This window comes from Carassius gibelio, chromosome B9 (genome assembly GCF_023724105.1).
Source record: "Carassius gibelio isolate Cgi1373 ecotype wild population from Czech Republic chromosome B9, carGib1.2-hapl.c, whole genome shotgun sequence".
NCBI lineage: Eukaryota > Metazoa > Chordata > Actinopteri > Cypriniformes > Cyprinidae > Carassius > Carassius gibelio.
In genome coordinates this window covers 29,572,753-29,600,107 of record NC_068404.1, presented here as the reverse complement: position 1 = coordinate 29,600,107, position 27,355 = coordinate 29,572,753, and the positions used below count along the sequence as shown (strand labels likewise).

At 34.2% G+C, this 27,355-nt stretch overlaps 1 protein-coding gene across 1 annotated transcript in view; it reads right to left on the bottom strand.

Moving 5' to 3' along the window:
- Positions 1 to 12,213: 12,213 nt before the first annotated feature.
- LOC127965569 (anosmin-1) overlaps positions 12,214 to 27,355 on the bottom strand; it is a 50,269-nt gene continuing 35,127 nt past the window's right edge. The window contains exons 8-14 of the mRNA XM_052566392.1: positions 26,012 to 26,156; positions 25,260 to 25,400; positions 20,020 to 20,108; positions 19,031 to 19,202; positions 17,709 to 17,923; positions 15,881 to 16,007; positions 12,214 to 13,823 (exon numbers count right to left, since the gene is read on the bottom strand). Of these exons, the coding sequence (XP_052422352.1) occupies positions 13,759 to 13,823; positions 15,881 to 16,007; positions 17,709 to 17,923; positions 19,031 to 19,202; positions 20,020 to 20,108; positions 25,260 to 25,400; positions 26,012 to 26,156 (954 nt within the window). The 3' untranslated portion in view covers positions 12,214 to 13,758. The remainder of the gene's footprint in view (positions 13,824 to 15,880; positions 16,008 to 17,708; positions 17,924 to 19,030; positions 19,203 to 20,019; positions 20,109 to 25,259; positions 25,401 to 26,011; positions 26,157 to 27,355) is intronic.

Below are 27,355 nucleotides of genomic sequence, written 5' to 3'. Positions count from 1 at the left end.
AAAACTCTGAGCTGAGAATTTGTGAGAGAAACATCAGATTTCTGAAATGTAAATTGCATTTTCAATTGCAAGATATAAACTTTCAGTTATGAGAAAAACTGGCAGAACTGTGAAAAAAACTGAAAATTACCTTTTTTTATTTCGTGGCAGAAACAGACATCTAGTAAATGATGAAGAATGTTACTTTTAGGGTGTACTGTCCCTTTAAGACGAGTATGTTGCTGTGGCTCAGCCTCACTGAAGGATCTGACATGTTCTCCAGCTCTGGTGCTGTGTGGGGGGTCCTCCACCAGTCTGAGACCATCCAGCATCTGTGAGGCGTTAGCACAGAGTAATTCAGAAATGACATTATCATGTTCAGCTGTGAAAGAAAGCATCCCGTCTCATCATATCTCATCATATCTGTGTGAACGCAGCACATCTGAAATCTAATCTTCAGAGTGAAGAGCGACTGGAGGTCAAACCACACCATCACTTCAGCAGCAGGGTCCCCAACACAAACAGAGCACAGCGAGAACATCAGCCGCGTTCATGACACAGTCTATGGTTAGAAAACTTCATCTGGTTGGAATGTGACTCGTCTGATCAGGATTTGAACCAAGTCATGGTCAAGTTTTCTTGCACGAAAAAGGAAAACGTCATTTTGTTCAGAGTTTCCAATGTCATGCATTAAATGCATTGTAAAAAACATGATGCTTATTTCTATATTCTCAGTGATAGTTTTCATATCAACTCATTATCAAACTTGTCAAACCCTAAAATAAAATAGATAAAATAAGTGCGAAAATAATAAAATAAGAATAGAATAATAAAATGAAAATAATACAAAATAACTCAAAATAATAATAATAATCAGTATATATATTTCTCTCCTTTATATCTCCTATATATCTCTCCTTTTGTATTTCATGGAAGAAAGGGAATTGAGAAGAGTTGGGAACGGCGTGAGGACGAGGAAATGATGACAGAACGTTTTCTGGGTGACCTGTCTCTTCCTCAGACCTTCTGAGTCTCTTCACACTGACTTCTGGATCAACGAGCCGCTGCGTTATTTGACGTTTAATTGTTTGTGCATCACAGAGCAGAGAGAGAGCTGGAGAACATCACATTCTTCAGTCATTCCTGTAAGATCCTTAACATCTGAAGTCACAAACATCCAGCTGAGTGTGTTCTGTAGTAAATAAATATTACTATAAAAGACTTGAAGAGACATTTAGAAGTACAGAGACATTTCAACTTTAGGTTTTAAGCATCTTTTCGTTATATTACTGATATATTACCAAACATGTGAATGGTTTCAAGCACCTAACAGCACAAAACATTCATAAAGTCATCAAATCCACTAATACTTACTGATGTTTGAGCTCCGGTCATGATGTCACTTCCTGTGGGATGATGTCATCCAGGAAATGGCTCTTATTGGTTGAAGTGCTTCTAAAAAACAGGATGGAAAGCGGTATAAGTTACTAATCAATTACAACAATATTCCCAATAAAACATGTTGGGTTTGAAGCATTTCAGTTTAAAAGAGATAGAAACATGAATATCCAATCAAACTGAAGAAGACAAATGATTACACTTATGTTCAATTCACTGCCATATTTTAATTAAACAAGATCATATGATGAACATCTTCAGAAATAGTATGTTTAGTGCAATGAATTTCTATATTGCACAGTTTGACTGGAAGCAGTTGTTTTAGTTTTTATTTCTGTTTTCTTTTTAATAAAAAAAATAAAAGTTAATAAATAAAATATTAAAAAAGGACAATAAAATAATAAAAAGTAAATAAAAATTAAATAAAAAAGAACAATAAAATATCAAATATAATTAAATTAAATAAAAGTTTAAATAAAAAATAGAATAATACATACAATAAATAATTAAATTAAATTATCATTCAGTTGTAGTGTTGTTGATATAATAACCCTGGGAAACAAGACCTTTGACCTCTTATTTTGCTATACTACAATATTTCCAATTTGAATATATTTCCAAGAAGAAAATGTACTCAACTCATTAAAATAGAAATAAAGCAGTGTTATTTTAATATTTTTGAAATGCTATTATAGTTTTTGCTAATATTTTGAATTAGATTTCATTTTTATATTTTCTGCTTTTATGTTAATTTAGCTAAAGTTTTGTGCTTGACATTGTTTTGGTTTATTTTTACTTATTTTAACAAATAAAGTAAAACTAAATTAAAATAATTAATAAAATATTTTATTTTACTTTAAGTAAGGAAAATGCTTTGTCATGGTAATAAGTTTTAGTTAACTATAACAACCCTGAATAAAAGGACTCTAACAAATATGATTTCCTTGTATTTTGTCCTATGTATTTAAGACACATGATGGATGTGATAATGTAGAGTATAACAGGAGCATCTCATCTCATGTGAACAGTGAAGACTCTTCTCTTGTACATTATAACACACGCTGATAAACACACTGTTGTTTTCTCTTCTGCAGTCCGCTGTAAACCAGCTTTGACAAATTCTGTCCATTATGATCTGCACATGTCCAAACATTCAGCAGGCCATGAGCCCTGCACTCGTCTGCTAATCATTAAACTATGACTGGCATTTTTATATGAGAGCGGCTGGGATCTGCGGTTCATCTTGGCCTGAATATGACGGAGCGGAGCGAATGGGGAAACAGAGCTGCTCTTGATGTTGCGTCATCTTTGTTCTGAGATGTCAAGCGTTTCACTGAAACATTCACAGGGAAGTATTAGTTCATAAACCAACATGCACTGCCTGGAAATAATCTGACCTGCTAATTAAAACATCTGAAACCCACATCTCCAGCCCTACATTCTTCTGATTAAATAGTTCACAGTTGATGTGAAACACGCACCTGTGATTAGACTTAGACCAGACAAACTCCCGACTCAAACTCAGAAATTAGCTATTATAAAATGGCAAAACTAATTACGTCCAAATGGATCCAAGCACTTCAAACGTTTCCAGATTCTCAGATCTTGATGCAAAATTAATAACTACTACATAAATTAACCTATATTATATTGCAAAATTATCTCTATTATCTCTATTATAGCAACAACAAAAAATTATTATTATATTATTATTATTATTATATTATTATTATTATTATTATTTTTATTTTTATTTATTTTTTATGATTCCCCTCATCCCCTGAGGAAACAACAACTATTTTGAAGGGCTTTTATATACAGTAGTCAACAGGCAACCTTAATAATTAATCCTTTTATTAGTTTGTGGATTTGCTTGAGCTAGAAAGAACAACTGAACATAAATAAAATGTGCAAAAGGATTTTGAAAAAATACCCTTAGAAAGAGCTACTGCATTACTGCATTCAAACTTCCAAACTGACTCAAATTATTCGCGAACCAGCTCCGAACTTCCGAACTGATTCAAATAATTTGAGATCCCCAAACTGATTCGCGAACCCGCTTTGAACTCCCAAACTGACTCAAATGATTCACGAAACCTGCTACAAACTCCCGAACTGATTCAGATGATTCGCGTTCCCCAAACTGACTCAAATGATTCGCGAATCCACTTTGAATTCTCGAATTGATTCAAATGATCCGCGTAGCCGCTCCGAACTCCCGAATTGATTCAAATGATTTGCGATCCCCAAACTGACTCAATGATTCGCGAACCCGATCCGAACTCCCAAACTGACTCAAATGATTCGCGAACCCACTCCGAACTCTCGAATTGATTCAAATGATTCGCGAAGCAGCTCCGAACTCCTGAACTGATTCAAATGATTTGCGATCCCCAAACTGACTCAAATGATTCGCGAACCCGCTCCGAACTCTCGAATTGATTCAAATGATCCGCGAAGCAGCTCCGAACACCCGAACTGATTCAAGTGATTTGCGATCCCCAAACTGACTCAAATGATTCGCGAACCCGCTACGAACTCTCGAATTGATTCAAATGATCCGCGAAGCAGCTCCGAACTCCCGAACTGACTCAAATGATTCGCGATCACGATCCGAACTCCCAAACTGGTTCAAATGATTCACACTCCATACTCCGAACTAGGAAGAATTAGGAACTTAAGGGTGCTCTGAAAAGTGGCACTGAAGGCAAAGGATTAAAACCTCTATTAAAACAGATGTCCAAATGAACGTACCTGTACGCTAAAAGCACATTCTGGGCGCACGGAGAGGTGGTGGTACCCTCAAGAGCTATATTTGGAAGTGGCGTATACTGAGTAATGGTGCCTACCGGCCCACTTAAAGCACTGACACACACATACCTATAAATATATAGTTTAAATTACACTATATTATATTATGACATAAATTAGATCATATATTTATACAATATAAAATACACGTTATTGTATAAATATGATTTAATATATATATATATATATATATATATATATATATATATATATATATATATATATATATATATATATGTACACACATGTTTTATTATATAAAGAATGTTAGCCTAAATGCACTGTAAGTCACTTTGGATAAAAGCATCTGCTAAATGCATAAATATAGTATTTAATTTAAAATTGATTATGTATTTTTTTATTAATTTATATGCACAATTATTGTGGCCAAAAAAATCACGATAATGATATATCACGATATATCTAAAAATATTGAAAAAAGAGAAAATAAATAATGCTATCAGTCATAACCAAAATCGTGTGATTTCAGTAAACTAAATATCTGTGGGTTTTTACCTAAACCTGGATCAGTTTTATAAAGTTGTAGACATGTTTAATGAGACATTTGTGTAAACTAATCCTAAAAGGAAGAATAATAATTAATATTCTTTAATTGGTTTCTTATTTCAGAATGAGGCAGAAAGTATTTGACAGTATTCTATTCAGTGATTCAGGCTATGTTGATTAGAATTGCATTAAAACATACATTATCCTTATGAAAAATATCTGAGATGGCTTAAAATAGAAAGATACAATACACCATTAAATTCTGTTTAGATTAAAAGAGCAGCATTTTCTTTAGCAACTGGTGAGTAGAGAGTAGTTAGCTGGCAGATATTTATACTTCAGCACTGTAGAACATTATAAAACAGTATGCAATTACATATTATAGATTTTATAACGTGTGGTTCATTCAGAAGACTTCACATGCTGAAACATTCAGAGATTTCAAAGAGGCGCAGGTCAGGAGCGTTTCTCCAGCTTGTCTTATTTAAGCAGTTCTCCGTCTAATTCAAGGAACGGATGGAGAAAAGCCTCCATGACAGAGTTGATTAGATCTGAGCGGCTCCTGGTAGCAGAAGCAGGACTCGGGCTCCCCTCGGAGGGAAGACGACCTTTGACCCGCGCTGAAGAGCGTCCAGATCCGTGATTGCAACTCGATACGCACCATTGTTCCTAACATCTCTACTTCCATTTGGACGTAACGCACCTGAAGATCATAACCCAGAAATCACGCAATGCACTGCAACACAATCATGTTCTTCCGCAGCGTATTTATCTTGTTTTCCAGAACAAATATTTAAACGTTGTTAAATTAAGACACGTTCATTAAAATCACATGAGTTATTAAGTCTTATTAAGTTAAGTTATCTTAAAAAAATAATCCAAATGAAGTCAGTTTTAGCAAGAAATAATATACAGTATGCCAAAACCTGTTTTTTTTTTTTTTTTTTGACACCATTTGTCTGGTTTTAAGCAAATCTCACTTACTCTTGATATAAACGCACAAGTGATAAATAGATCTGTTTTTTAAGAATGTTTATATATTTGTACTTGAAAACAATACAAAAATTCAGTTTAATATATATATATATATATATATATATATATATATATATATATATATATATATATATATATATATATATATATATATATATATATATATACATATACAGTTATTTTTGCAATAACTGGATCCTTAGCCCTTACTTTTATTGTATGGACAACAGAAACTTGGATATTGTGCCAAAGACAATAATACAAAAAATAATACTTGATACAACATGAAGGTAAATAAATCATGAATAATTTGTAACTTTTCTTTAAAATACGACCCTTATTAACATTCTCAATTTCCCCTTAAAAGCAGATTTTAGAGCAGATGACCTCTAATAAGCGTGAAAAGTTTACATATCCGCACTATTTCTAAATAAATAGAGTAGAGATTCAGATGATGGCGTCTCAGGGGACGCTCTTCAAACACAAGCAGCCCTTCTTGACCTCTGACCTTTGCCCTGGAGGGTTCATCAAATATAAGCTGTTTTGATTTGCCACTAATGACCCCAAAGAGCCGGAGTCACCATCTACAGGAGCCTTTCTAGGAATGTGTAGAATGACAGAGTAAGAAAACACATCACGCAGAAAGAACAAAGTGCTTATTAAAGCAATAAACCACTCGAGGCTGTGATTTATCCACATTATGAGTGTGAAACTGTCTTTACCGCGGTAAAATCACTGTAACTGAAGGCCTCGAGGTGCTTATTGTTTGGAAAACAGTGGAAAAAAAGTTTAAAACAGTATATAACACCAATGTTCAATACAATTACATTTAGGTTATGGAAGATTGTTTCTGTCATAGAATTACAAAGATAAAAAGATAATTGCAACTTTTTATCTCACATTTCAGGCTAATTTTCCCAATTTTTTTAATATAAATCCTCTCACAATTTTTTTTTCTGCCACAGAATAGAACAATGAAGACATTTTTTTATCACAATTGTTTTGTTTCTCTCACAGGTTACATCTCACAATTTTGTCTTTTTATCCTTTTCTCAGAAGTCTGAGTTTAAATATTGAAATTGAATTTTTTGTTTGTTTGTTTGTTTTGTTGCTGTTTCTGCCGCAGAATTATACAAAAACCAAAAATAACTTTTTATCTCACAATTGTGACTTTTTTTCTTATCAAAATTCTGAAATTGCAAGAAAATGGTTATATAAATTAAGTTATTATAAACTCAGAGTTGTGAAGAAATTTAGTAAGAATTTTTTATATTAAATGGTGGAAATAAGCCAGATGTCTACTTAAAATTTAAAGATATAAACTAACATTTCCAAGAATAAAAGTCAGAATTGTGAAATAGATTGTAAGTACCTTTTTTATTGTAAAAAAAAAGAAAAACAAAAAGGCCAATGTAAACATAATTATTAGGGAAAAAAGTGAGATTTCTCGGATGATTATTATTTTAGTTTATTTTTTTATTCTATGGCAGAAATAAGCTTCCATATTTGGTAATATTAATAATAATAATAATAAAATTTCTGGACACTGGATATTTCACAGCTACAGGTCACTACATTAAATCCCAGAATATGATGAAATATGTCAGTTAGCAGATTACAAAATAAAATAAAAAACGAATGCCTTTAAATGCATTTGTGAAATATGTGTGGTTCTCTGCTGAGAGTCCTGGTTAATCTCTGAGCGACTCTCACTGTCAGCGAGGCTGATTTGTTTCACAAACCCTTCATGCTCTGACTAACAGCTCAGTGGAGTCTGTCTCCGGCTTGGGTGCTGCCAGGAAGGTATTTTTCAGGAGTAAATAATTAGGGATCATTCATAACTTGATGGGGACGCATCAGGGAGAAGTGTCAGTGACAGATGTGTGGATGACATTATGAGTGATGCTGCTAAAGTCATTAGGAGACTTTCAGCACTGACTCAGAGACTGTATATCTTTCATAGTTCTCAAACCATACTTCAGAGAATATGGCCAAACACACACACACACACACACAGCGCTGAGAGGAACTCTGTCATTAGTCAGTGTATCTGTGTGTGTGTGTGTGTGTGGCTTTACTCAAACACCTGCAGTCCCACAGCAGTTTAAGATGAATGCACAACATATGAACAAGAAAAACTGAGTCATTCATGTTGGGATGATCATTCTTTTCATTTGTTTTCATAGAGTCAGTTGCTGATATTCTTATTTACTTTCACACTGCTGATTCACCTGTTTGTTTTAAGGCAAAATATATATTTATTTCTTTATTTATTTTGCACCGTGCACTGGTTAAGTTTGAGTTTTGCGTGAACCCTTGGTATTTCTAACTGACTCGATCCTAATGATCTGAGTGCTCTGTTAGGTTTATATTCAGTGAGCATATCTGAAATGTATTTGGGTCCTAGGTCATTTAGTGACTTATATACGCGTAAAAGTACTTTAAAATCAATCCTAAATGTAACTGGAAGCCAGTGTAAGGACCTGAGGACTGGTGTGATATGCTCAGATTTTCTGGTTCTAGTCAGAATCCTGGCAGCAGCGTTCTGGATGAGCTGCAGCTGTCTAATGGTCTTTTTGGGAAGGCCGGTGAGGAGCCCATTACAATAGTCCATCCTGCTGGTGATAAAGGCATGAACACGTTTCTCCAAGTCTTGACTGGAAACAAAACATCTAATTCTTGCAATGTTTTTGAGATGATAGTATGCTGATTTAGTTACTGCTTTGACATGACTACTGAAACTAAGGTCTGTCTCCAGAATCACACCAAGATTCCTGACTTGATTTTTAGTTGTTTGACCCCTAGAGTCAAGGTATGCATTCACCTTGAGAACTTCATCTTTGTTTCCAAATGCAATGACTTCAGTTTTTTCCTTGTTTAACTGAAGAAAGTTCTGGCACATCGAACTATTAATTTCTTCAATGCATTGGCAGAGGGAGTCAATGGAGCTGTAGTCATTTGGAGATAAGGCTAGGCAAATCTGGGTATCATCAGCATAGCTGTGATAGGCAATTTGGTTCTTTCGCATTATTTGACTTAGTGGGAGCATATACAGGCTAAACAAGAGCGGTGTTAGAATCGAGCCTTGTGGGACTCCGCATGTCATGGACGTCCACTTAGACTTATGCTCTCCTAGACTCACATAATAGCCTCTCCCTTCTAAGTATAACCTGAACCATTTGAGTACCATCCCAGAAAGCCCGACCCAGTTTTCCAGTCTCTCTAGTAGTATGTTATGATCAACAGTGTCAAACGCAGCACTGAGATCTAGCAATACCAGAACTTACAAGTACGAAAATGTACAGATTTGCTCTCGTCCACATTCTGAAGATATTTACTAAGGGGTTTGTTCATATTTAATTTGCCTGGTTTTATTGTTGCCCTTTATTTGCGTCTGTAGATTTCAATTGCTATGCATTTTTTCTCAAAATCAGTTTGTTTCTCCACTTCTGCAGAACCTAGATACACCAGATTTTACAGGTTCATTCTTCTCTGTCTTCTGAAGGTTTTACTTAGGGTTTTGTTCATATTCCATTCACACTGATTTATATAAGATTTTAGTCCTAAAAACATGGTGCAAATTGATTAATTACTGGCTATTGACAATATTTTCTGATTTATGCAGTGATGAGAAGAGTAATCCAATATCCCTCAGTAAAAACCTTTAACTCTAATAAGTTATGCATCACCAAACACTAATTTGCACATTTAAACAGAAAACGTATACAGAAAACTAAAAAAATATTGCAATTTTAAATGTAGTCAGCTGGGAAAGTCTGACGATATCTATGACATGTTTTACTCTAATCACTTGTCTTGTGTTAATTGGTGTTGGTGTATCTACCTCCACATCAGTGCTTGAGCTCTGAAACGCAGTGGGCTTCTTGCATGGCACATGTGCTCTCTGTTCTTCATTACACAGAGACCAAACATCCTAGCGGCTTGGCAGAATCAGTCTTTCATGTGCGTTAGTCGAGTTTCCCTCTGTAGAGTCTAACCAGAAACACCACAGAGCCCTGAGCAAGGTCACGGGGTCTCCTGCCAGAACCAGATATCTAATAAAAGAGAAAAGGGACAAGATGGAAAACGGTCCGATTTGGCAACAGACTTCTACACATGCCACAGAAGAGTCATTCTTGGTTTCCCAAAGAACCTTTCTGTGAACAGTTAAAAAAAATGTTTAGTAAGTGTGACTAACATTTTAATAGTCAGAAGAAACTTTTTTTCTGATATAAAGAACATTTTGTTCAATGAGAAGTTTTGATGGATGATAAGATCATTGTTCCGCCTGACGAACGTCAACCGATCATTTACTGTTTGACTTTTGAAGAAGTTCCAATATAGAAAATGAAAACATTTTAAGTTGGTTTATATGGTTCCAAATTATTAAAAAGGGATGCAGAAGTACTGGAATGATTGGGTCACAAACAAAACAAGACAAAAGAAAACTAAATTCTAAATTCAAAACACTAAATATTTAAATATTCCCAAATAAATAAAGCAGAACAAAACATGCAACAAAACCTTTATTTTTAAGATTGTAGGCACATCAACACCCATGTAAACATTTCAAAGGTTAAACTTGATTTAGATGGTTTAAAATGATTAAAAAGGAACATTGTAAAATCAAGAAGTATTGGGAAGATGGGATCAAAAACAAGAGACCAAAATTCAAATGAGCCAATTTAAAGTGCATGTGTGAACATTCAAATTGTAAATATTTGTTTGAAAATATCAGAAAGGGACACTGTGGGATGCAGAAGTATTGGAAGGATAGAATAAAAAACACAACAACATGAAAGCACAAACAAAACAAAACAAAAACTCAGAAATAAATCAAATAGAACAAAATATCAAAACAAAACCACCATCAAAATGCAAAACACTACAAATGTAAATAAAACAAACTAAAACCAAACTGAAACACAGATTAATAATCTTTATGTAAGCAAGAATTAACCAGCACAGCACAGAATATAAATAAACATGTGTGGAGATGAAAAGTGCAGTGAAGGTTGCATGAGAGCAGCTGAGTACTGCGTTAATCTCCAGAACCACTTCAGAGGAGAAAACGAGACACGTGAGACGCTGTCAGTCCTCAAAACCTCCAAGATCAAAAAACACAAGAGGAATCTCAACCGGTGCATCACAACATGCTTGCATTTAAATTAGAATCCACAATACACTGTTGATTGTCACTGTCCTTTGTTGCTTTTTAGACATTTTGAAGGTTTCAGACGAGCAGCATGGCATTTGTTGGAAAGCAGCACTGAATAGAAGGTTCTGGTTTAGACTCTGAGAGAAAGAAACCAGAGCTGAGCTCAAGAGGATTAACTCACATCGACAGTCAGGAACTAATCAATTGTGACATAATAGACCTGTACATAAACATAGTGAAAGAACATCACTGATGGATGAAGAGAGCAGGGACAGAGGGTCACTGGATAATGGACTGAAATAACTGGACTTCAGGCTCGTTTCTAATGTAAAAAGAGCTGCCAGCATTTACAGAAAGGAAAAACACAACACTGGTGTTCAAGACTCCCACAGCCTTCAGACTGTCACAATGAAGCACTGCCTTGTAAAGCACTGCCTGAAAACACTGCCTTGGAAAGCTATGAAACTAGTGATGGGGCTTTAGAAGCACTGCTTCGTGTAGCTTTTAATATATTAATCTTTAAGTTTTTAAAAGCAGTTTTCATGCACGCTTTGGCCTGAGTCTTGGTTTGCATTTACACAGCGTCCTACAAGCCATGGAGCTCTCACGTAGAGAAAAATACACCTGAACTGATCATCTCTTCCTCTTTACTAGTTATAGCATGAAATAAACATGAATGAACATCAGAAGTAATTCAATACACACCATTTTTCAAGTTTAAGTCCACCCTCTTGTCTGATTTGTGGACAAAATGTCAGATTCGGCTATAATTGGTCAGATCGCCTGTCAATCAAACCCTGTGAAAGATCAATTGATTCAAAGCTTTGAAAACGTTAGTTGCTCAAGTCACATTTCCGAACTAGTAAAATGGAGTACATCAGACAAGATTTCATGTTTATTTTTGTTATGTCATAACAGTTTTGAAATGTCTGTTTTGTACATTGGTAAACATATTTATTGACATTTGTATAGTAAAGTTTGGGCTTATTATTACCAGTTATCACCAGTGAACACTTATCAACAAGTAATCATTATGTCAAGCATTTGGTTCAAATGATTCAAAGCTTTGAAAAGATTTGTTTCTCTAATCACTACTTGAATCTTGACAAGGAAGTAAATCAAACTTACCTGAATAATAACATCCAATGAAGTGTCTCACCCAGAGAAGTTAATATTTCAATAATTTCTCAACATGTTCATGTTTTATAATGGGTTAACAGTCAAATTGCATGCAAGTATTTCATATACTTTTGAAATGATGTTGATTGATTGCTTTTATAGTGTTCAACAGAACAATTTTCTTTCTTTCTCACAGATGTGAGGTTCATCACCGCAGATGTTTTCCATAAACACAGGACTACAGATGAAGGAGTAGAGGGATTACTTTATTATTTAAAAGTATGTACAGGTTCTATCCAGGAAATAACGGAACATATGACTATATGTACAATTCACTTTTTTACATTATGTCTTTACAAGAAGTTGTCTTTAAAAAACAATGCCTTTCTAATACATGGGGAAACACAAAAACACACACGCACACACACACATACGAATGAAGCGTTGCAATACACACATAAATAAATATCAACATCAACATTCACTGACTGCCACAACAATTATCTCTACAGCCAAGAACATAAACAGTTTAACCTTTTCACTTCATCATAAAACGCGTATGTAGTCATTAATAAACAAAACACTCTGTTAATCTTTAATGAAATATTGCTAACATATTAATAAGATGCAACAATTGGACGGATCGTTTACGACCAATCAAAGGAAGAGTTCAACCAAAAATGAAATTATTTAATCACACTCATGTTGTTTAGAGTTATGAGCTAAGCATTTCCCAAAAGCATCATAAGACTTAGTTGATCGTCAAAAAACATTGGCACCAATGATTTCTGCAATCTAGTTAGGCTTATGATGCTTTTGGGAAATGCTAAATGGAAAAGAGCCGCATTAAGGTTCTTCACAAATAAACAGCACATGCTTTTGCAATGACATGAAAGCGAGCAAATAATGACTGAATAAGTGAAGGTTTGACATGCATCATCGGATCAGCCTTTGCTCTGTTAATGCTGAATGTTCTTTGATATCAAACTGATACACTGTAGTTTCTCCACAATCTCCCATTCTTCCATTAAAATGTACCTAGATTTCATATACGGTTGAGGTCAACAGTTTACATTCCCCATTCAGAATCTGCTAAATGTTAGTTATTTTACCAAAATGCATGTCATTGTTTATTTAGTACTGCCTTGAATACGATATCTCACATAAAAGATGTTTACATATAGTCCACTGAAGAGACAAAAAAAGACCCGTTCAAAAGTTTTCACCCCCTTGATTCTTAATACTGAGTCCCTTGTTTAATCTGAACTGTTAAACTGTCTGCTGTTCTTCAGAAAAACCCTATGAACCCTTTCCATCAATGACTGTATGATCTTAAGAGGAAAAACCATGCATTAAGAGCTGGGGGGTGAAAACTTTTTGAATTTAAAGATCAAGATTCAACAATTATTTTCTGTGGAGGACTACATGTAAACATCTTTTATGTGAAATATCTTATTCAGGGCAGTAATAAATAAACAATAACATGCATTTTGTATGATCCCTCTAATTTTGGTAAAGCAACTAACATTTTGCAGATTCTGAAAGTGGGGTGTAAACTTATGACTGTAGTATGACTAAATTGCCAAGATTTACTTCAGCCGTTGACATTAACTTTCTGAAATGGTGTAAATTCACTCATAAAACACTGCTGTTGCTCGAGAGTTCCAGGTTGTTGCAATGAAACCCGCAGAGCGTGAGTAGAGAACGAGGGTGAGGCGTTGAATATCTGTGGTTTCGCGTCTGTCGAAAGCTGCGATTAGCTGCACGCTGTGTTGCGTCTTCTGATCATTTCAGTGTTTCTCAGCTGAAGACTTCTGATGCTGCTGCTGATGATGATGATGATGAAGATGAGCTTCTGTAAAGAACAATAAAAAATGTAAACATCACTGTGAAGAATCCATACGAAACGTGTTATTTTATTGAGAAATAAAGCAGCATAGAGCGCCCTCTCTCGGCTGTAGACGGTAATGTTTTCTCTTGGTTAATTTCTCTTGGTTCATGTCAAATTAATTTTTATAAATAAGTTGCAACTGACTATAAGTCACAGGACCAGCCAAACTATGAAGAAAAGCTTGACTTATAGTCCGGAAAATACAGTAATTAAAATAGGTGGTTTGGTTTAAAATGTTGAAAATGTTATAAAGACACAGTTATAAAAAAAAACTGTTTTCATTACAATGGAACAGAAAAAACATTTTGCCAAAGCAAATAAAAAAACAAAACAGTTCTAATTATTTTCTTAAGGCGGGCATACACAGTGCATATTCGGATGGTCGGAAGATCGTATGTCCACGCACACGGCACGAGTGAGTTTATCTGAAAATCGTACGGACGAGATGATATACGACACGGTTTTACAACCTGCGAATTCCAGAAGCAATTGCAAGAAGTTCGCGTTCGACTTGAAGAAGCGATGCACAGAATGATCACTGAATGACATTAAAGTACAGAGAGAGCGATAAGAGAGCACACATATCCAATGCATTCGAATCGCGTACTTTGATTTCATTCAGTGATCATTCTGTGCAGCGCTGCTTCAAGTCGAACGCACCTAATATAACAGTTCTCCCTCTCTCATAACTGCATATAAAATACTGATACGAGCCGTGACTGTTTCCTACACGTACAGGTTATTTTTCAGCAATAGGAAACCAAGAAATTTGGTTAACCTGTGTGTGTGTTATAAATATCTGAAATAGATATTACAATGTAAACATGGTTTGTGAGGACAATTCCTGTGCCCTCGTAAACCAAATGGCTTTAAAAAATACTATACGGTATTTAATAGAAATTTTAAACATGCATTTTCTGTGATGGATAGAGGTAGTGTATGGGGAAATACAGTATAGAATACCGTTACGTTTATGGAGAGTCCCCGTAAACTACATATGCGTGTGTGAGAGAGAGAGAGAGAGAGAGAGAACTAAAAAGCATGGTACACGTTGCTAGAAACATCATACAGCGCTCACTGTTCCTATCAGAGTGCAGCGAGTTTATCCTCCTGGTTAATAGTCCACATTTGCCGTGGCACTGCCCTCTTCGTCTTTCTTCTTCTGTGGTTTTCCTAGTTCGTGATTGGTCAACTTCAGATAAATCAACAAATCGGCTCGTTCAACCGCACCAGTGTCACAAATTCAAACCGAGAGCTCACAAACTTTTTAGACATGTTTAAAAGTGATCGGGAGGTCCGGAAGTGCTTGTAAGCCAATCTGCTCGGCTCGCATTTCATCGCAAATGATACGACCCGCGAACGATACGAGCATACGCGATTTCCACACGATTGAAAAAAAATTTAATGCGATCTCGTACGACAGCAAAAAACGCACCGTGTACGCCCGCCTTTAGTGTGAAGGAAATTGTAATGGTAAGAAAAGGTTTTAAAGGTTCTTCTTAGAACCAAACACCAATAAAGAAGCTTTATTTTTAAGAGCATAGGAACGTCAACAACTGGTCTTTTCTGATTTTCTGGTCAAAATAACCAGTTCAACAGGAGAAAAACTGTGTTCCACTCATGGTTTCACGTCATCACTTTAAAGGGATACTCGACCCCAAAATCAGTGGTTCAACCGTACGTAACGTTATGAAGAGACAACAATACTTTTTGTACACGGATAAAACAAAAATAACGACTTTATTCAACAATTCATCTCCTCTTTGTATCTCCACATCAATGTAGCAACATTTTGGAGAATATCCATCCTATTCTGACAATGCTTTCCTGGACCTTTACAGTGTTAATTACTATGGGACAGTCTCAAGCCTCCTGGCTTTCATCCAAAATATCTTAAATAATGTTCAGAAGACGAACAAAGCTTTCACGGGTTTGGAGCAACATGGGGGTAAATGATTAATGACAACATTTTCATTTTGGGATGGAGTATCCCTTTAATCTCCAGAATCGTGTTTGCTTACTTTGCTGGAGCGGCGTCTGGAAGATCTTCTTTGTCACAGGTCCTTCTCCCACCGAGGTTATCACCTGAACCTCTAACCTGTAGAAAGTGGCCGGCCGGAGGTGGTGCACCACCAGAAAGTTACGATCCTGAAAAACAAAGCACAATACACACAGCTTTTAGACCGAATCGTCATCAGATCCTTCATAATACAGCCACTTTTCATGCAACAGAAATGATTTATATATGAAATGACTATGTTGTAATTTCTGTATAATCCACTGGATTTTCTCCTTTGAGATCATTCAGATCAGATTATTCCTGATTATGCTTTTCCAACATGTTTTGGCATGAAGCGACGTCCAGCGCCTTGGTGTTTGTCATGAGCTCATTGGAAATCCTTCAGATTTCCTCGTTATGAAGAATGAAATCATCCATAAACATCACATATTCCACATCATTCACACACGAGTCCAATCTGATAATGATGGCGTGCCTCGAACCGGCCTTCACAAAAGATCTGAGGAATCATGCGGATGAGAGCTGGATGCGATTGGATTTGATGTATTTCAATCTGATTGAGTCGATTAAAGCTGAACTGTTTGTTCTTGCAGGAGAGCAGCCAGTGTTATTGATGGAGACGGCGCTGATGTCAGATGAAGAACGAGCTCAAAACGCCTCTCAATCACTCCGAACATACTAATAACTACCATATGAACACTAATAAATCATTTACTTCCACATAAACCTCCCCATTAGGATCGGCTGATGTAGCTGGAAATGATATCTCAATATTTTTCACATATATATCGACTGTAATATTTAAAGCTTAAATATGAAATGCTTTTAAATTATATTAACTGTATTATAAATTAAATGTTATGTTCTTATTGTTTCATATATAATGTCATTTATATACATATTCATTCCATTTAAATATTAATAATTGTAACAATATAAATAATTATTATTACATATTAACGTCAATTATTTTAGAAATTAATGTATATTATAATATATTAATTAATTAATATAAATAATATGAATTGTATAAATATATAAGTGATAATAAAATGTATTGATTTTTTTATTTAATATATAATATACTATATATATTCAGATTATTGAGAAATTCCATTTAAATATTTTATTGATATAACTGTAATACCATGTAAATTATTGTATATATATAAAAATAAACAAATATTATACTATATTAATGAATAAATATTTATAAATAATTCTATATAAATTATAGGTTTCTATGTTGTATTTTAATTTATGTAGTATATAGATTTTTATTGTAATTTTATATATGAATTAATATAAATAATTACATATAATATATGTATTTTTTATCATATAGTAGTTACATATATATATATATATATTAAGTAATGATAAAATGCATAAATAAAATAAGATTTTTTTATTTCTGTATATATATATATATATATATATACACACATACAGAAATAAAAAAAATCTTATTTTATTTATGCATTTTATCATTACTTAATATCATGTTAAGTTATATTTTTATTAGCAACCAAACCATACTAAAACATTGTGAAGATTTGATATCTCTCTCAACATGACTTCATCCAGAAAGCATGCAGATGGTGACTGAAGGAGCAGTCTCTGTGCCTCATGCAGCGCTCCATTCATCAGCCAGCGCTGGCGTTATGCACACAAGATGATTGTGTATCATATTTTACACTCTTGGACTGGAATATGTTACTGAGTTTCCATGAGAGGTGCTCCGGCGAGAAAGCGTGGCCAAGAGCACGTAATGTAAGTGTAATTTATGCAGCTTTCACGAGAGAAGAGCGTGTGTGGAGACGACTCACAGGTGGCAGGATCTGAGACTGGGAGATGATGCTGTTGGGAAGACTGTTTGGGCGGCTCGCGCTGGAGACCTCCGCCCATGTGACCTGGAAGCCCGTGACGGGGCGAAGCGGCTGCGCCCGCGACACGCTCCAGACGAAACGAGCCGTCACGTTACCGTCGCCGAAGCTGAAGGACGCCGTCAGATTCTCAGGCTTCACTAAAACCTTCGGCGGCGCTGAGAGAAAAACATCAGATATATATCAGGAGAGCACACAAACTACACACTAACACTTCAGGAGCCCATCAGACTGAAGGAATGAGGTGTCAGACTCACGATGTTGTAATTTTAATAAATATACTGCATAATGAAAAAAACATATAAATATTATGAAAAATACGGGAACTAATCACTGAATTAAATGGTTTCATTTTAAGCACTTAGTACCAGGGTTGTTATTGATAACTGAGACTAAACAAATTTTGAAAACTTTTGCAGGCTTGAAATAAAATATAAACAACTTAGTTTGCTTCAGTCAGCTGCCATAGCAACATTTCACAATTTAATTTGATTTAAGTTGATTGTACTTAAAACAACTAGATTCAAGTTTAAATAAAAATGAATGAAATAGGTATATTAACAAAAAACAAACAAAAACCGACAAACATGAAAACATGCAACAAAATTTATAAAAAAAAAAAATTAAAAAATTAAAAGGGAAGTTAAAACTAATGATTTATGATTGATAATGATTTTTTTAAATGGAGAAAAAACAAATAATATGATTTTAAAAAGTAAAAAAAAAATTTTTAATGGAAAACAAAAAGTTAAAAATTTATGTCAATTTTTATATAATCTATAATATTAAAATATATAAATTGATGAATTATAAATCTATATCTAAAAATAAATGTTAACAGAAATAAAATAATAATAATACAAAAAAACTTCAGTCATAGTTTAAATAAATATTTTAAATATCTAAGTTTAGTTGAAATACAAAAAAAAAAATTAACAAAACCATTTTAATTAATACACCACTCAATTAATAATAAAAAAAATGCATTTAAACTATTAGACATTTAAAAAAAAAATCTAATGAAAAATAACAAAATTATTAAATCACTAATTAAAATAAAATGAAATAATTTATAAAATACAAAACAGATTTTTGGGTGTACAGCAATATAGTGCTATATAAATTCATCATTCATTCATTATAATACAGTAACAAAAATAAAAATAAAAAAACTTATTTATTTCCCTCACTTTAATCCCTCAAATGTCATATTCCAAGCTGAATGAAGCCAGATCCTAAAGAGTGATGAGTGTGTGTGTGCTCACGTGTGTCTCCGGGACAGGCGATGGGTTTGGTGCTCTTGCTCTGGAGAGTCGCGCAGGACGGGGTCAGGAAGCTGACGCTCTCGTCTTTAGAGCGACGTTTAGCGCTGAGCGTGTGAACGGTGACCCTGTACTTACAGGAGAACAGCAGACCGGGGAGATTGATGAAGTTCTCCTGCAAAAGAGAAACACCTTCATCAGAGAGACCCGTGGAAGAAGACAACTACAACTGTACATCTTCTGAAGAAAACAGTGTTTGTTCATGCAAACGTCTCATGTCTGATGCTAACGTGTTCCAGTTAGCAATCACATCAAAACACAGCAACTTCTAATAATATGGAAGGTGGATAGGGCCAAAATTCTTCATATAAAATGTGACTGAGTTTGTGTACATTAATGTGAAAACACACACAGCAGCCAATTAAAACTCTGTATTTGAGACCATATTTGCATAAGTGACATGATATGCACACTGGTATGATCGTATGCAAACATCAGATCTTATATGAAGGATAATGCATCGGAACATAGTGTGTGATGTCAGTCTTGTGTCATCATTTGTCATGTTCTTTGTAGCAGTTTAGCTTAACATTCTTTTTCAGGTAGAAAACTCTTACTATGTGAAATTAATTTACTCTTGCAGAATAGATATAAGTGAAAGCCCCAACACTCATCACTGACATTTAACAAGCAAACAATGACCCCTCTATCTCAGGAGAAGGTAAAAATGTAGTTTTTCAGTCATGGATCAGAAAGCGAATGCGTGTTTCCTAGCAGCTAGCAGCTAGCGGTTAGCGCGCGGCTCGGGGCCGCAGGTTAAGGCTCCGCTGGGGCCGCTCTGGGGGCTTGATGAATTCACTCCCGCTTCCTGGAAATGTGATTTTAATGCCTGTGTTTTCTTAGGCACTGGAGCACATTCTGAGCACATCATCTGAAACAACACACGCTAATCAGCTGCAGTAATGAAGAGAAATGAACACTAGCACACAAACCTGAGTCAGAGATTTCTGCGGCGCTCCGCTTCGGTTGTGACTGCAGTACTCCGGCGTCCACTGAACGTGATAGCGGTTCACTGCCGCATCTGCACCACAAACACCAACACTACTTTAACATCTTTAACTGTACAACAACTATTTTACAGTAGATTACTTTCAACTTTTGATCCCAAATTACAAGACAAAAACTGTAGTCAGTAGCGTACCATTAGATTACACATTTTAGGTAAAATAATCAGACTACTTTTAGATTACTTTTAGATTACTTCTGACGTAACTAATTTAAACTGTTTAATTTTGCATGATATTGATATAAAATACAATATATATATATATATATATATATATATATATATATATGTGTGTGTGTGTGTGTATATATATATATATATATAAATAAAGGGTTAAGGTATTTTTTAAATAAAAAATTTACATTTTATTAAAAAAAAGATCTATATAAAAAATATATAAAAATATAATAAGAAATAATTTTCTTGTTAAAGCTATAAAAATCTCAAGATATTCTGTCATCGTGCATCTCACTATTTTATCCATTTTTTTTTCTTTTAAATAACACCACTTCATAAATAAGAAAATTAATGAAATATTAAATAAAATCAATCCAGACATTTTTGGAATGTTCAAAATTATTTTTCATATATATAAAAAATTTTTTAAATGTAAATATAAATATATATGAATTATTCGTATTTTTCTAAATTAGACTAGAAATTGCAATGCATTAAATTATAAATAACAATAATAATTTATCTATAAATAATAAATATAATGTAGTTTTTAGATATTGTTATCATCCTGCACCTCGTTTTATCAACGAATAATTTCCTAAATTAGACTAAATATAATTGCTTACAATACAAAAAGTTCAAGATATTTGTCTATTTGTCATCCTGCTTCTTACTTTTTTATCAACTAGTCATTTTTCTAAATTAGACGAAATTAAATATATGGAAAATGTGCATGAAAAAAGTGCATTCAAATCATTTCAAGATTCGAGCTGCATGAAATTTTAATTTCTGTCTGAATTATTCCTCTGGCTCCATCCCGTGTTTATTTTCATGAAGTACCTGTGCGTCTCTTGGAAAAATACATTAAAGTGAACGGTTTCCTCCTGCGCTGAGATTACAGAACAGTAGAGACTCGCTGCGCTAATCAGCAGTGTTTATGCAACGCCTCCCGTTTATTATTCATCAAACTCAGCCGTTTGGATGTCAAACGATACATTTCAGATTAATAATAGAGTAAGCTCCGGCCCTTCAGAGGGACTCGACTGCGGTCGCCCAGATAAAAGAGCCTTTGAAGGAGAAGACCTGAAACATTTCTGGAAGCAGAAAAAAGGAATTGCTGCTGGAGATGAAGAAAAACTACAGAGTCAAATAAACAAGAATGCTGAAAAATGCTCCTGTGCATGCTGTATTCAGAGCAAACATCCACTGAGTTACTCAACATTTTCTAGTTGAGATATAAAACTAAATACATTTTTTGTTATCCTGCATCTTAGCATTTTAGACTAAATTAAAAGTTAGGAAAACAAATAACTTACACTAAATTTTGTAGTTTGTGTTTTAAAAAGTTTTATCAACTAGTAATAAAAAATATATTTTTTAATAAAAGAATACATAAAAATATTATAATAAATAATTTTGTTGTTAGTGCTATACAAATCTAAAGATATTCTAAAGATATATATCTAAAGATATTCTGTAATCTCACTATTGTATCCATTAATATTTTCTTTTTCTAAATAACACCACTTCATAAATGAGAAAATTAATGAAATATTAAATAAAATCAATAAAAAACAATTGGAATGTTCAAATTTCTGAATTAAACTAAATTAATAAAAATTAAACATTTAATGAATTAATAATACATTAAGTTATTCTAAATGTTGTGCTTCAAATATTTCATTTTTTAAAATATTTCATTTTTTATATTTTTCCATAATATATATATATATATATGTTTTCTAGTCAAGATAGTTTGCACTGTGAAATGTTCAGGATATTTGCCAAGATATTTGCCATTCTGCATCTTGCTGTTTTATCAGCTATTTTTTTTTTTTTTTTTCAAAATTAGACTAAATTACATTAAAAAAATACATTTAATAAAGCAATTAAATTACATATTTTTTTAATTTGTTCAATAAAATGTCTTTTTTTTTGTCATCCTGCATCTTGCTGATCATAAAGTATTTTTTAAACCCAATTACAAATTTGAAATAAATACAATTATTGTAGTTCAATTATTCTACAAATGTTTTCATATCCTGGCTGTCACTGATTAATCAACCAGTTTCCAAAAAAAATTAAAAAAAAGAAATCCACCAACAAGCTGATTAATATCTCTAGCTGGGATATCTTGAGTGTGAGTGTGTGATTTCTGGCTGAAGCAGAAGTGAAAGTGCTGAGCAGGATCTGAGTCACATGAACAGCTCAGACTGTGACAGAGAATCACTATCAGCAGCTCCAGACTCATTTAAAACCCTCTGGGGTTCTTCATTTATGAGTCACACTCAGGACCTTCGGGTCAAAAATGACCCAGAGGCCGGGATTCAGGTATACTTTTTTTCAGTAAAATCAATCAAATGTATTTTTGTTCAATAATATTTTTTCTTTCTTTTTTTGTGTTTTGAGAGAATTTTATGATAATAATAATGAATAATGAATTTTTATGCAATAATTATGATCCATTTTTTCCCATTGAATATAATAGAAAATTTATATATATATGTATTTTTATTTTTATTTTTATTAATGCTGTATTTTATTTTAAAGTACAGCCAAGGCCTATAGAAAACAATTTTTGAAATTAGATTGGTGCCATCTGGTGGACAAATTAAGCATTTTTATCATGCAATAGCACATTTTTACCACTAGAGAGAATGTACAGCTCTCTGTAGAAAGGCTTGTGAATTCTAGTGATTTTTGCACATATTTGCCTATTTATTTCAGGTTGTGGATTTTAATATATAATCACAGATTCTCAAAGACTATTTTTGTCAAGTTTTTTTTTTTTTGTTTGTTTGGTTGATTTAAATGGTAATTTCAAGTGCCAGTTTTACTTTATAATACAGTCAAACCTGAACATTGCACTAGAAAGAGAACAAATGGAAAGCATTTTGTTACCCATTGTTTTAATTCTAACTTAATAAAAAAAATGACATTATTTAAATCATAACATATTTTTATTTACCTTTTATTATAAACATTTCCATTAAAATTATTTTTTGCAATTCAATGAACAGTAACTCTTCAAAATTGCCAACAGCAATTATGAACAAAAAACAAAAATAACAGCAAACGTATAATCATTTTCAAACAGTACATGTAAATGGAAAATAGAAAAATAAAAAAAGTGTCACGCTGGGCCTGGGTCGCTCGAATAGGCCTGGAGGTTACTAGGGAAGAATTCCATCCTTTGACCTTACTCTGTTTGTGCGTGTGTGCGTGCGTGCGTGCACACGTGCTTGTGTGTGTGTGTTTGTGTGTGTGTGTGTGTGTGTTCAAGAGAGAGACATGGTGTGTGACTTTTGCATTTTGGATCCAATGTCTCCCTTTTATTTGATTCATTGATTTTATTTCACATATTCTCACATATCTCTGTTACAGTTTCACCAGTCTCATATTTCCCTATGTGTGTGTGTGTGTGTGTGTGTGTGTGTGTGTGAGTGAGTGTGTCTATTTTGCAACCTTGATGGCTTACAGCCTCATGCTTTTATTGCTGTGCACTTTATTTCTTACATTGATGAATAATTTCTTTTATTTCACACATTTCCCAAAATTAGCTTTTACAATGATACTTTCATTTGTGTGTGTTTTTGTGTGTATAAGTGTGTGTGTGTGTGTGTGTGTGTGTGAATTTTTTTGTCTGTTTTGCACTCTTGATGTTTTAGAGATTCACCCCTTCACTGTTGTATGCTTTTTTTCTGCATCGTGGCTGATTTGTAGATTGTACACACAAAAAAACTCAGTATTTTCATATTTTTGCAAATTTCCCATTCATTTCCTATGTCGGGTCATTTTTGACCCGAAGACCCTGAGTGTGACTATTTTTTTTACGACCACTTAGACTTTTAAAATCCTGTCCCCAATTTTTTGGGGTGTTCATATACCAAGTACCAAAAAAGTCACCAAGTTTCGGACCATTCCGATGAAGCTACGATTTGTAACATTTTTTTTAAAAAAAATTTCGGGTCATAAATGACCGAAGAACCCCAGAGGGTTTTAAAGGCTCAATTTTCTTCTTGTTTTCTCTAAGATTTAATGAAATTACAGAATTTTAAGAAAAACACAACCAACAATTTGGTGTTTTTTACTGTGTACTCAAAAAGAAACTCCTAAAGTTTGGATATTTTTCTTTTGAAAGTTGTATCTGGGTGTTATACACTTCCAAATAAAATATTGTTTACATATACCAATCCCCAAGCAAGTTATAGCCATTTATTACAATATTGTTATCGACGCTTTTAAGTGAAAAACAGACCTATTTTGTTTATTAAGAATAGAGAAACATTTAAGGAGTTAAGAAAATGAAAAGAGTTTTATATAAAAACAAAACAAAACAAAAAAGTTTTTTTTCTTCTTCAGAGAAATATATTTTCAATCTGAGTTTGAACAATAAACACAAACTGTGCAGCATGTAGTTAAAACAATTGCACAAATTGTCTTCTGCAACAAAACAAACAGAGCAAATGTTTCACAAACTACATACACACAAAATGAGTGAGTCATATTCAGAGCGCAACAGAACTAAGCATCAACAATCGTTTCTGTTTGGCTCAGAGGAACGAAATGCATTGGTTTCTTCTGACGAATCAGTGTTGTCAGAATGTGATGATGTAATCACGTACACTACGGTGCCTCTGAATATCCAAATGAGAAAATATAGGTTATCTCCGAAACGAGGAGAATCTCATTTTAACATTTTAAATCATTCAGATTGTGTCTTTGAGGGTTAAAGGCTGTTAACTAATGAAGGTATTGAACTTACACTGATATACATCTACAGTATGTATTATAAAAATCAGAAAATAATCAGTCAGCATAATTACTCTGAAACTAAAAGTGATTCTGAAAGACGTGTCAACTGACTCAGACTTGCTCTGTCCACTGAGTGACTGACATGTTTGGACTGATTTCACAGAAAGCAATGAATCACAGGAAGTGTGTGTGTGTGTGTGTGTGTGTGTGTGTGTGTGTGTGTGTGTGTGGTACCTCCTCTCTTCTTCCAGTAGATGCGGACCTGTAGCTGTGTGTCCTGGTAATACGGTGTGCCGACCTCCAGAGCTCCAGCGGCTCTCTTCATCGACACCAAACCCAGATCAGTGTCCAGTCTCCTCGGCTTAGATACAGCCTCTGAACAACACACACACACACACACACACACACACATCAGAAACGCCCAGAGACACAACGCTGGGTCACACTCCTATGTTTAGTCCATTTCTAAATGATATGTTCCTGCCTCAGTTTTTTTCAAAAGTCTCTTCCACTCAACCAAGGCTGCATTTATTTGATCAAAAATACTGTAAAATTGTGAAATATTATTATAACTTTAAATAGCTGTTTTCTATGTGTATATATGCCAAAATGTAATTTCTGATGAAATAATCAGAAATGTTTCTTGAGCAGTAAATCATCATATTTTCATGAAGAACATGTGACACTGAAGACTGGAGGAATGATGCTGAAAATACAGCGGAGCATCACAGAAATAAATTACACTTTAATACAGATTCACACAGAAAAGAGTTATTTTACATTATAAAAATATTTAACAATTTTTACTTTATTTTTTATCACATAAATGCCTTTATGAGCAGAATAAAAATATTTAAAATCATGTTTCCAAACTTCCAAGCAAGTACTGTACACTGAAACACTATTCACTCAGAATGCACTAGTGATTTCCTCAGTAATTAGAAAGTAACAGTGAATGGATCTGTTGTAAGAGAGGCGGGCCGCACTTGTCTGGTTGTGCAGTTGTGTGCTGAACTGGACGGAGGCTTTGTTGCTCTTCAGTCGGATCTGACCCCAGTAAGAGACGGCCTGGACCTGCACACTGTAGCTGCTGTTGACCTGAAGACCGTCCAGATCCACCCAGCTTCTGGCCTGAAACCACAGAAGAGACCCGACACTAGACTACATCACTACATCACTGTCTCACACTCAACAGATCGCTCTCCTTCTGTGCAAATACCAGTTCATTCCCAAAGATCATGTACATTTAATACATGGGAATTTACTGCTATGAATTTGATTTATTACATTACATATACATACATTCAGAAAATTGTGAATTTGTTGTGATCTCATTAGATTGCTTTGGTTTTCTCGGTCTGAGTCTGCTGTGAGAGGCTGGTGATGTGCTGCTGGTTCTGGACTCAGACTGACCGCTGAACTCAAACAAACACGGGCCGTATATGAGGAACACATGTGGACACGACGAGTGTTTCTCAGCTGATCATTCCTCCCGCAGCGTGAGCTGGGTTAGTTTGGGCATTCCTGCAGCAGCGGGTCACTAACCGAACCCTGAGGAGCTGCGTGTCAACAGAGCGATCGAGTGTCGGCGTTATGAACACAGTCACTGCGGGGTTTGCATCGGTCTACAGGAGCTTCAGGAGCAGCAGCACTTCAGCATGTCATCAGATCTGGAGCCCACCGCCGGCCTTCGACACATCACACCCAAACATGCTGCTTTTCATTTCTTTACATTTCATACTTTAGTGAAACTTGGTGACTTTCTTGACACTTGCTATATGAACTCGCTAAATTGTGGACATGATTAGAAAAGGTCTGAAAAACACTTGTGGTCTCTGCGGTTAAAATAACCACCATTAATAAGAAATGTGAAAATACACAGCCATTTTTGGAGCAAACAATCATCAAATCAGCCATAATAAAGTAGTGTTTGATAACTTCCATATATATATGCAAATGCAAAACTTAATAAAAGTAAGTATGTCTGAAAATGCTCTTATAAATGTGACGCTCGACGTCTTCAGTCTCTGGGGTGTATTTGTAGCAATAGACAACAATACATAGTATGGGTCAAAATTATACATTTTTCTTTTATGCCAAAAATCATTAGGATATTAAGTAAAGATCATGTTCCATAATTTTCAACCGTAAATATATCAAAACTTAATTTTTGATTAGTAATATGCATTGCTAAGAACTTCATTTGAACAACTTTAAAGATGATTTTCTCAAAATTCAGATTTTGTTTTATATATATATTTATATATATTATGTATAATATATGCATGTATTTAATGTAAAGTAGCCCCTAGATATAAATAACATATACA